This window comes from Protobothrops mucrosquamatus, unplaced genomic scaffold (assembly GCF_001527695.2).
Source record: "Protobothrops mucrosquamatus isolate PMUCROS unplaced genomic scaffold, P.Mucros_1.0 scaffold1052, whole genome shotgun sequence".
Classification (NCBI taxonomy): domain Eukaryota; kingdom Metazoa; phylum Chordata; class Lepidosauria; order Squamata; family Viperidae; genus Protobothrops; species Protobothrops mucrosquamatus.
This window is the reverse complement of record NW_015387284.1, coordinates 145,620-157,659: the sequence shown is the minus strand read 5'-3', so window position 1 is coordinate 157,659 and position 12,040 is coordinate 145,620. Positions and strand designations below refer to the sequence as shown.

Sequence of the window (12,040 nt, the reverse complement as noted above, 5' to 3'; positions counted from 1 at the left end):
CACAAAGAACAACACCAGACCCACACTCACGAAAACCACACAGGAGGCCCTAGATCTCGTGACGGGTCCTGTCAATCATCTAGGGATAATCTTATTTTCTAACCCATTTGGCAGGGAAAAGGTGTGAGACAGCTTAAATTAGCAGAGGTGTGAAACTCACTCGTGAACAAAAATGTTTTGGCACGAAAAATGGAACTACAGCCCAATCTTGTTTGGGAAAATTTGATTAATTGCATATAAGAAAGCAAAACAAGGCTGTTGAGTTCAATATGATTTACATTTGAAGGTGCACATTGCAGAACATTATTGGAGATTCAGTATTATTATTATTATTATTATTATTATTATTATTATTATTATTATTATTATTATTATTATTATTATTATTATTATTATTATTATTTAAATTTATATACCGCCCTATCTCCCTTACGGGACTCAGGGCGGTGAACAGGCGATAATAAAAATCACAATAAATATTAAATAAAAAGCCTGCTCTAAAATACCCCATATAAAAACCCCTACCAAAACACAATCAAAACTACGCCAGGCCAGTAAAAAGACTAAAGCTACTCAAAGGAAATAACCAATAGACTTGATTCTGTACCATGAATAGTCAGAATGTTCTTCATGGCACAAGGCTTGACACTATTTTATATCAATTATTATAGATGAAATTTCCATTCAAATGAATGGAATATACTCATGAGCAAACTGAAGCAGGATACTCCTGTATTGAACACATACCTGTTGGAAGTGATGGATTTACAGTAGGCTGCAATTTATTTGATGGGATCCTCAATTAGCCCACCGTAGTATCACAAAATTAAGGTAGTTATAGGTCTGATACAAAAGAGGGATTGCCCATTTTATAGTCTCCGTAGCCATTAAGCTAATTATAAAAATTACTAGGATTCAGTGAGTAGGAAATTGATCAAGTCTCGGGGGATAGTTCAGATTAAGCAAGAAGTGCATGTGTTCAGATTGTTTTGCAGCTAAGGAAGCAGGTACATAAATAACTTTTTTCAGTGCCATTATAACTTTGGTCACTAAATAAATAGTTGTAAGTAAAGGACTATTGTACTCTATGAGTTATACTCTGTTTTTTCTCTCCCATAGTTATGATTTAATGGATACTTGGCCATTCTCCTGATGGCTTCAGTAGGCTACTTTTCAGTTTCTGAGTTGCTTTTCAGCAGTTTTGCCAGCCTATCAACCTTTATGCATCCCATTCTACAGATTTAGTTTTTCAGTCTCCTTTGTGGCCTCTTAGTTAAGAGATGACAGTTGAGAAAATTTCTGTTCCTTGGCAAGTGTCGGTCTGTTGAATAATCATATTCAAACATAATTTTGTTTTGCACTAATATTTTTAGAAGTTCATACCTAGTATGGTAGTCTTCCAATATTTCAGTTGCTAGTGAAACAGCCTCTCTGTGTTTAAATAAGAGGCTGAGGCATGATTCAAATGCCAAGTCTAGCCTATTAAAGGCAACATAAGATTAAACAGCAGATGTACTGCTTGCTGTTAAATTCTGTCTGCTAACACCATTGGGTCTCTGGATTTACTATGCCCTGTGGCACATCCCCAAGAAAAATAAACTTAAGCCTGACTCAGACAAGCAAACTTTGCTCTTAGGACACAGCTAGTTTCATAAAAAAAAACACGCTGATAAATAATATATATTAAGGATAATTGCATTTTTAGCAGCTGATCACAGCTGATCCTTTTTTTTAGGTGTCTTTTAGTTCATTATTGAACAACAGTAGTCCCAAATATCCTTCACGTAAGGACAAGGCACCTGATGTCCTAATTCCCTGCATCTTTCATCATTAACAGTCATCAAGACATCTAGAGCCGTGGTGGTGGTGCAGTGATTAGCATGCAGTATTGCAGGCTAATTCTGCTCACTGCCAGCAATTCAACCCTGACCAGCTCAAGGTTGACTCAGCCTTTCATCCTTCCGAGGTCGGTAAAATGAGGACCCAGATTGCTGGGGGCAAAAACATCCAGGGAAGTGATTGAAGCCTGGGAAACAGGCCCCCTCATCAGTGAACAGGAGTGCTGATTTACCATCAGCTTATCAAGTACTTGGAAGGCAAGGGCTTGGCAGCAGAAGCAAACAACAGCCAACGATTTCATAGCCAGCCATTAACACCCCAATCAACATCTAAAAAGACACATTCAACAGGCACCAAATAAATACCACACAGAGAATACACTCTGCTAGAGAGAAGTTTCCTGAAGATGGGCTCCATATGAGTACGAAAACTTGGAAGACAAAGTCTCTGGTCCTGATGGCCAACCCAGATTGGATCCTGCAACATTATCCTGGGACACATATATTCACCTTCATTCGTGCAATATGCTGACTCTGTAAACTGCTGAGAGAAGACTGTAAAGCACTGTGAAGAGGTACTTAAGTCTAAGTGCTATTGCTATTGCTTGCTATCATTGGTTTGGACTACACTCATGTATAGTTTAGCAGCATCTGCAGAGCCATACATTCAACATGTCTTATCTTTAATATAGATTCTTGTTGCCTTCTCAAGCAAAACTGAGGTCCCAGAGTTGTTCTGTGGCATCTGGATTGTTTAAACTCAGTTTAGATAATTCAAAAAGAGGTAAATGAAAGTAATCAAAATTATCAGAAAAAATATTTTTCAAACAGGAGTCTTGATTGGATTATTATATCAGAACAATCAAGAAAAGTTTCCATTTTAAGGTTTTGGAAAACCTTTACAGGAAGATACTTCTGCCTATTTTTAAAAACTGTATGGGAAACAGTCTAGTACATTTGTATTATTTTGAGTCCCACTTAAAAAAAATACTTTCTACAATCTTTAAAGTATATTATGTTTTCATGTTTATAGGAGTAAAAAATACAGTCTAGTCCAGGGGTAGACAACCTTGGTTCTTTTATGACTCATGGACTTCAACTCCAAGAATTCCTGAGTCAGCTGACTCAGGAATTCTGGGAGTTGAAGTCCATGAGTCATAAAAAAGCCGAGGTTGTCTACCCCTGGTCTAGTCCTACCACTTATCAGGTTGCTATCTACAGAAGCAAAAATGGTGTTCTGAAAACATTCGGGGCTATTTATTTTGCTCATAGAAGTGATATTAAAAAGAAAAAAAAGCTTGCATGATTCTGTATTTGAAACAATATTTATGTTCTACTTTCCAATTTTTAACACCCTAGATTGCTGTTAGAAAGACATTTAAATATAAATTGTTCATGGTCTAAATAGATTTTAGATGTTTACCAAAGGTATAAAACCATCCCAATGAAAATCTGTAGGCACCCTTCTCAAATATACTGTAGAACTAAGCTAAATATAGGCAACGGGACTTGAAGTTATACGGAAAAAGTGGGTTTATTTTCCAAGCTGAGGAAGAGTTTATTTTGTTTAGTGTTTAGTGAAAACATATACAAGAGAAAAGGTACATAAAGCACATTCTTTAAACAATATTAACTTGTATGTTGATAAATTAATAGATCTGGCATTTGTGTCTTCAACACAGTTCTTTCCAATATTGGTTTCAAAGGAATAATGTTTAGACACAAGTACTGTGTGTAAGCTCCACCAACTCTAATGTTTCCCATTCATATTTTTTTTCCATTGAATGTGCCAGGTTCCATCCAAATATAATTGCTGGCTGAGTTATAGTAGTGGCATTTGGATCTTGTGCACAAAACCAATGCATTTACATTGGAGGCTTTAAAACTACTGGGGCTTGTTGACTGGAAGATTCCAAGGCTGGAGTCTCCACACAGCTAAAGGGTATAAACTGGGGAAGGCTTTTTTCTTTCTTTTTTTTTGTGACAATGCTCCAATGAAATTCCATAACAATACTTATTCATATACACATGAATGAACACACACACAGTCTTGTATAAAGTAAAATATTTTTTATGAAATGTTTTAAAACAGCCACAGTGCAACAGGCTGCATAGTTAAGGGCTATTCAAATCAGCCAGAGAGGCTCTTTTAAAGACAGTTGCTCCAATATTTAGTATGTGGGGAAGCCTTCTCCTGTTAAGGCAGTGGTTCTCAACCTTTTTAATGCTGCGACCCCCAACCGGTCGTAAGTCGAGGACTAAACCGGTCGTAAGTCGAGGACTAAACTGGTCATAAGTCGAGGACTATCCAACCGGTCATAAGTCGAGGACTTTCCCTGCCCGGGAGCACCGTGCATGCGTGGTTCCGCCCCCTGCGCCGGCCGAGGCGTAGCTGGCAAGCGGCAGAGACAGAGCAGGCTGACCACCAGCTGGCCCAGCCCAAGGGAGGTAAGGCACCCGCAGGAAAAGGGGGAAAAATGGACAAAAAAATGGCAGACAGCCTTGCTTGGCGACCCCCGTGAAATGGTCGATCGACCCCAAATGGGGTCGCGACCCATAGGTTGAGAACCGCTGTGTTAAGGAGAGTCATTTGACTCATCCCCTTTCAATATTTAGAAAGAGAGTAAAAACTCTTACTTTTTAATTTATTCCAAGGTGCAATTTAAATTCTAACTGCACAACAGTGCATAGTTGACTTACTTTTTCACTATTGTAAGCTGAAATTAAAAAGCTGTAGCTGGATGGAACTTTGATTCCTAGAGAGAGAGGGAGAGGGAGAGGGAAATACACTGCAGTGTATTCACTGCAGTGTGTAAACCAATGTATGAATGAGTCTAGAAGCAAGAATGGTGTGCAAGTATAGAAAAGTACAGGACAATTATGCCGCTTTCTTTCTTTCTGTTCCTTTGTGCGACCATTGTCCCTTTGTTTTGCACTGTTTTTATGTTTTCTGCATTGTTCCTTGTGTTTTTTTAAATGTTTTAATAATTGTGAACTGCCCAAAGTCATTGGGAGTTGGGTGGCATATAAATTTAATAAAGTATATTCTATATTATATTAATTATATTTCATCAATGATTTTTTAAAACAGGTTTATGCTTCCTTTCCTTTTTCTTATCTCATGCCTTTAGTTTCTTTGGTTACTATTTTTGATCCCTTTCCTGTATTCTGTATAATGTTGCTTACTCCAAAAGGGCATAATATAATAAGCATGGATATATTATATTCAGAAATATCAAATTAATACTTAAAGTTTTTTAATCTGTAAATTAGTTTGTATTTTTGTTATAAAGGTCCCCCCCCCCCGCCCTTTGGCAGTGTTGGAACAGCTGAGGAAAAAAGTTTTACTCTTCAACTGTTGCTAGCTTTCCTGTTTTTGCCTTAAAAGTAGTAGTCACCAATAATGAATCTGAGCTTTATTTCAAAACCTTATTGAATTTTGACAGTTGGACAAACTGTAGATAATCCCTTCCAGTTACTGAAAATTTACCACCCCTCGCCCTTCCTGCCTTCTTCAACTAACCCACTTGGCTTCAGTGCTACTGAATTTGGCACAGTCAAAAAGCAAATTTACTGATGATATGGTAGTTTGTCCAAAAAAGAGACAGATAAATTAAAGCATATCAGAGTTTTTGCTGACAAATCACATTAATGGCTAGAGCATACAAGAGATCTTAGTAAAGCTATCTATCTTTTCAATTACCCATTTCTAGCATTTGTTTTAGGAAGGACACATTTATTTATTATGCAATTAAGCCAAAGAGCTTTTCTGGGAAAATGTTAGAGAAAAAAATGTTAAAACATAGTGTAAAACATGTATTTTACAGATAATGTTTATATTGCCATACAAATATCGATGGAGTTGGGTGAAATAATGCTTGAATAAAGTCTAGCCAATAGATATCAAATACTCAGAATTCAACAAAATGGGATATATCCTTTTATATCCTTTAATGTCATAGTGGGGTATTTTTATATCTAAAGCATAAAAAAGTCATTTTGTATGGTATTCTGGCAACTACAAATAGGGGTTAGAGGAGAGAAAGAGTAGATACAGTCAGTACTAGATCTACTTTTTCAAATGGCTTAAATTTCATACATACTGCATTTGGAAATAAATTTTAATGCTTGACATGAGTCAAGCATTTAGGATTGTACTGTAATGAAATTGTGAGAAAATTCTTTGCACATATTTTTATATTCCAGGTTCTGATTTTCAGAATATGAATGAATATATTCTGACCTTCAAAACTGTACATGGATATAACTTAGTTCTTCCTTGTGGTAGTAATAAAGGAAGGAAATTGTGGAAAAAATGGATTTTCATAAAAAATGATTAAGGACTCTTTTATCTTTGCTCGAATGAAATTCAGACTTTTCCCAACTAAGTTTTTTTAAAAAAACTATAAAATTGAAAAATACTGTGCAACGGAATGTTAGAAAACAATTAAATACACTACGATGTCTTTCATAACTTGGTACCCTCCAGAAATTATTTTGATACAAATTCCAGCTGAAAAGGTCTTTGTTTATAACTGGGAATTTGGGAATAATTGTCCAATGCATTGGAGAACATCAGATTAGAAAGTTTGCACTGAACACTGACCGATAAAAAATTGAACTATTTCTCCTGATGTATACTGCCATCTGCAGGATTATTTTCAGATCCAGATTAGAAAAAGAAACATTTTAGATAAAATATTCCTCTGTTAAAGAATATTACAAGGACTTGTAGCATTAAAGTAACAACATGATTCTACGGTTAAATGAAAAGAAGGGCTGGCACATAACCCAACCAACCATTGCTATTAAATAAGTAAACCACTTTGGACAAAACAAACTTAAAATATTCGATTTCAAAAATGCTATTTGTTAGTCCAGTTCAATGATATGTTGGGATATGCTGTTGAGATGTCTTGTAATGCTTTGTTAAGGTTTAATGTTAATACCATGTTTCAAGAGGCACTTTATTTATTTATTTGTATTTATTAAATTTCTACACCGCCCATAAGTGACTCTGGGTGGTTTATCACAAAATTGTCCTTCAACTCAAACTATGAAAGGAACAGTGTTTCATGGGAACAGACTTCAACTGGAATTAGAGCACTTCTATGATTATTTAAATGGTTATATACAGCCAATGAGAAATATGCAATGGGATATGAAACGCAAGGAGTTTTAAAGATAAATATATCCTAAGAGATAGAGTACAGAATGATGAATGTAAGGCTTCTCTACTGATAATATACATTTATTTAGACTATAGCAAAATGCTACAAGTAATTAAGAAGATTCCAGCATGACCTTATCTGAAGGCAGAAGTTTCTGATGGCCGCAGTTTATTCAGAGGAAACAGAAAAAAGACAATGGATACTTTAGATAAGGATGCCTAAGTGGAACTGACAATTCAGAAGTGAAGCACTGTGTTTAATTACACCGAAGCTGACAGGCAGCAGTTCACATTATAAGCTTGAATGCTTCATCATTTTCTTTATAAACCCAAGTGCCCAAGATGACATTAAAGCTTTTGTTCAGTTAACGGCAAACAAACAAAAACCCTCCTTAACAGGTCAAAATGTTCAACAGTTCACATCAAAAGCACAATGTTTAGACTGTCCATTATTATTACAAAATCATCAGTTACAGTGACAAAGAATAGAACATTATAAACTAAGGAAGGCTACAGGATATGATATTGGTGAGTTAAGAAATCAGTGCATTTTGTTTCTATTCACTTGAACAGTGAGCAGTGATGTTTATATAAGGGATGAATGTAGAGCTCACACTGAGAACTAGCAATGTTTTATTTCTAGCAAGTTTTTCAACTGCCACTGGGTCATTTTTTGATAGGTTGTTTTAACCACAATGCTTAAATACTTCATAAGTTAGCAGTTCAGTCCTTTTTCTTTAAGGAAGTAGACAAGTTATTGATCCTCCATGAATTCCCATCCAATCCACAGAGCTCTTGATCCAGGTACATAACCTTTGTGTGGCTGAGCTAACTTTTTTTTAAATCTCTCCAATCTACTTTTATTCTGGCTTTTTGGAGTATTTTGGTCTCATTCCCATTATTTCTTTTTCAAGCTACATAAGAATTTTTAATTAAACTCCAGTAATCTCATGGAGCTCTACACTGTGGCCCCTTATCACTAGACAAATTCTAGTAATCTAAAATCCCAATGTGTATAAAAAAAGATTAAAACTGCTTTGTTACATCCAGGTAGAAATCTTTCTTTTGTTATGCTTTTCTGAAAGTTATGCTTTTCTGAGACAATTATACCGTACTTTTCTGAAAATGACTTCACATACACAGGAAGAAGTGATGCTTTAACCGACAAAACGAGTCTTTGATTTTTGAAGATGGCTATCATTGTGTGAGTATTTTTTTCATTTGTTTTTAATAAAACATAAAGGGGGTGGGAGAAAGACAAAAATATGCACATGTTGCCAGTCCCAGTTGGGCATTATTTGTATGTAGGCTAATCTTTCTTTGCTATTAAAGTGTTTATGAGTAGGAATATTTCCAGAATTGCAACAAAAGTGATGTCATCCCAAATAAGACAGAAAATAAGAAAATGGAACTTATTCAATCAGGAAGGAAATCTGGCCTGAGAAAACTCAAACTGAGAAGTTATGAATATAGATTTATAAGAAACACATCCATTTTCAATCCCACCACTGATCTAAAGGAGAAACTTCCTAACAGTGAAAATAATTAACCAGTGGAACGGCTTGCCTTCAGAAGTTGTGGGTGCTACATCACTGGAGGTTTTCAAGAAGAGACTTGACAGCTACTTGTCTGAAATGTATAGCATCTCCTGCTTGACCAGAAGGCTGGACTGACCTCCAAGATCCCTTCCAGCTCTATTCTGATTCTGATTCTTATATCAATCCCTTCTCATAGTCACTCATATTCAAGTCACCTCCCGTCTTGACTATTGCAACATGATCTACATGTGGGGCTGCACTTGAAATGTATCCACAAGGTTCAATTGGTTCAAAATGCAGCAGTCAGTATGGTTTTGTGCAAGCCTAGATGTGCACACATATCATCTTTCCTGAAGGAGCTGAATTGACTGCCGATTTGCCTCTTGGTCCAATTCAAGGTGCTGGTTTCATCTTTAAAGCCTTACGTGGCTTGAGACCGTGATGGCTCCCTCACCATTATTCCTGTGGTGATAAGATTAGCCCCCACTTTGACAGTCTTTTGCAAGACTCTGAAGACCTGGTTTTGCCAACAGGCCTGGGTAACCTAGAATGACATGGAGCCCATTAAGTGACTTATTTGATTGGCTGATTATTGTGAAAAGGGATTTGGGAGGTTATTGCTTTATTTATTGGGTTTTTATATTTGTAAGCTATCTGAAATCATTGAGAGTGAGTTGCGCAGCTATATAAATTTTCTTAAATATAAAAAAAGTTATATATTCATTTTTTATGCTTGATTTTGGATCTTAATTTGGATATTTTTGAAAATCACATTTTATCACATTGCATTTGTACTATAATGAATTTTAATTTTGTATTTTAATTTGCTTCATTGTGTAAATCACTTCAAGATGCTTTGTGTGATAAATGCATTCAATAAATATATTTTATACCCTTTGAAATTAGCATTATATCAAAATGTATAAAACACTACATCGTATTTTACTTCCTTTTAACTCAACTTAACTCAGTAAGCTTAATTCAACAGAGCACCTTTTAAGAATACATATAAAATCTGCATTCATAATGAGTTCTTCATTTTTATGTAACAATAGAACACAACAGCACATTTACAGCTATCAACCCTGTACTCAATGATCCTTGAAATTAAATTTAAACCATGTGCATTCAAAATCCCTTCATCCTCTCCGTGGCAAATAGGGAGTAAAAGTCAACAGGCTAATTTATTATTCAAAAACACCGGAGATGCACTTGAGATGTTTACTTTTGCTGCTGCTCTTAATTAAGAATATGCTACTTCAAAGGGACTGATTTTCTGCTCCTACTTCCCTGGACTGATAGCGTTTTCTAGACAACAAAACAAAATTATATGGATGGTGGTGAGAAAGGTTATAGACTAACAAGGAATCTGCTTCAGTTATGTTGAACAGCAGCCAACTGGTTTCAAATAGAAAACCTTATAGACAGTGGATACCATTTCAACCTTCACTTTTACTTTATTTTCTAATAACAAAATAGAGTACATGTGTAAAGCTAAATCTAGAATTAGCATGATTAATCCTTTTTAATCCTTTTAATGGATCTCTAAGAAATCCAACATAAGGAAGGGTGGCTTTTCTGTTCATCTGATTGTAGCAACTAGGCATTAATTTTAGATGCAAGTAATTATTCTCAATAGGCTACCTTTTTGGTTGACAAAACACTTCTGAAATAAGTGAATGAAGTTGCACGTTTTTCTCTGCAGACCACAGGTGCACGTTTCAGAATGTCCAAATTGGATCAGAAAACTTTCTAGCTACATGCCTGAAGAACTACTACAAGATGGATTAGACAGAGCAAATCTCTATCACAGTGGTTCTCAACTTGTGCTCTGTGGACCCCTGAGGGTCCCCGATGTCGTCACAGGGGGTCTGCGAATGCTCGAAGAGATGTTATGATTTAAATCTTGAGTTAAATCTTGGTGGTCCGTGGCTACAAAAGGTATTTAAAGGGGGTCCATGGTGAAGAAAAGGTTGAGAATCATTGTTCTACCATGTTTGTGCCAGGCAGTTTCCTATATTCAACTGTTGAATACCTCTCCCTCCCCAAACATGGTATCAAAACATACAATTATTGTTACAGACTTTTGTTTTGAATTCAAGGGGCTAGGACAATGTGGAGGGGAGAGGAATGCATCATGGAAGGCTGGAACAGAATAGCTCATAAAATGGCCACAAAGCAGGTGTAGTTACCCTTCAAGTTGGGAAAGGGCAGAAAATCAGGGAGAAGCCATTTCATGTCATTCTTCAATACAGTGTTTTATTCTTCATACAAGTTGTCCTTAACTTACAACAGTCTGTTTAGTGACTAGTTCAATGGCACTGAGAGTGACTTATGACTGGTTTTCACACTTACGAGTGTTGCAGCATTCCCATGGTCACGTGATCAAATTCAGATGCTGGGCAACTCACTCATATTTATGACAGTGACAGTGTCCCAGGGGTCATGTGATCCTCTTTTGTGATTTTCCGACAAGCAAAGTGAAGCCAGATTCACTTTACAACTGGGTTACTAACTTAACAACTTCAGTGATTCACTTAACAACTGTGACAAGAAAGGTCGTAAAGTGGGGCAAAATTCAGTTAACAAATGTCTTGCTTAGCAACAGAAATTTTGGGCTCAATTGTGGTTGTAAGTCGAGGACAACCTGTATGCAGCAAATCCAATCAACGAATTTCCTTTAATATAAATTAGAGGGCAAGATTCTCTGAATGCCCAAGTTTTTGTACAATCCCAACATCTTCAGCATATCTGATACCTACAGATTAACCTATGTGAAAAATATATAATTCAATTCTTAAACAATACATATACGGTAAATGTTGTGTCACATCTTTTCTTATGACAGACTTATTGAACAAGAAAAATGAAAACAGGAGAACACCTTAAACTTTCCAGAAATTGCACAGTACCACATCAAAAGGGTCTTACTGGCCAAATTAAGTTGTATTTTAAACAGGCTTGAAAATGATTAACTTTGGCTGAATCGTGTCATTTGTTTACAATTGGTGTTTTTTTTTTTAAAAAAAAAAATCAGTTCACTTACCTTTCTCACTGCTACTTGCTAGAAGGGAGGGTGGGCTTGTGGGCTTGGATTTGTCATAGTTGTTAAAGCTCTGGCTGCGCCTATTGTTAGCATTTGCTGGACCACGGGTTTTTATTTCGCTGCCTGCAGCTGAAACCCTTGTGGTAGGACCTGGAAGCCTGTTTTCAGGGTAAAAAGAAATAAGTAAATAGGCTTGCTCTCCAAATGTAAATGAGTTGGTTTAAAATTCCATATCAAATTGGAGGAGGGCTTACCTCCTCTACAAAGACAACTGACCAAGTAAAGAGCTCCATGAAAGATCTTGTGCTTCTCTGCAGTTCCACTGCAAAAGCTTCTCTTACTAGATTATCTAAGACATATATGTACCTGGGCCAGCTTTTTCCAACTATAGCACAACCGATTAGCGTTTTTGTGTGGGAGATTTCACATCCTTTCCAAACTGGATATT

At 36.2% G+C, this 12,040-nt stretch overlaps 1 protein-coding gene across 1 annotated transcript in view; it reads right to left on the bottom strand.

The window, feature by feature from the left end:
* Positions 1-12,040, bottom strand: part of LOC107291112 (neuron navigator 2) — a 75,892-nt gene that overhangs the window by 15,344 nt on the left and 48,508 nt on the right. Inside the window, exon 7 of the mRNA XM_015820074.2 lies at positions 11,593-11,750. Within this exon, the coding sequence (XP_015675560.2) occupies positions 11,593-11,750 (158 nt within the window). The remainder of the gene's footprint in view (positions 1-11,592; positions 11,751-12,040) is intronic.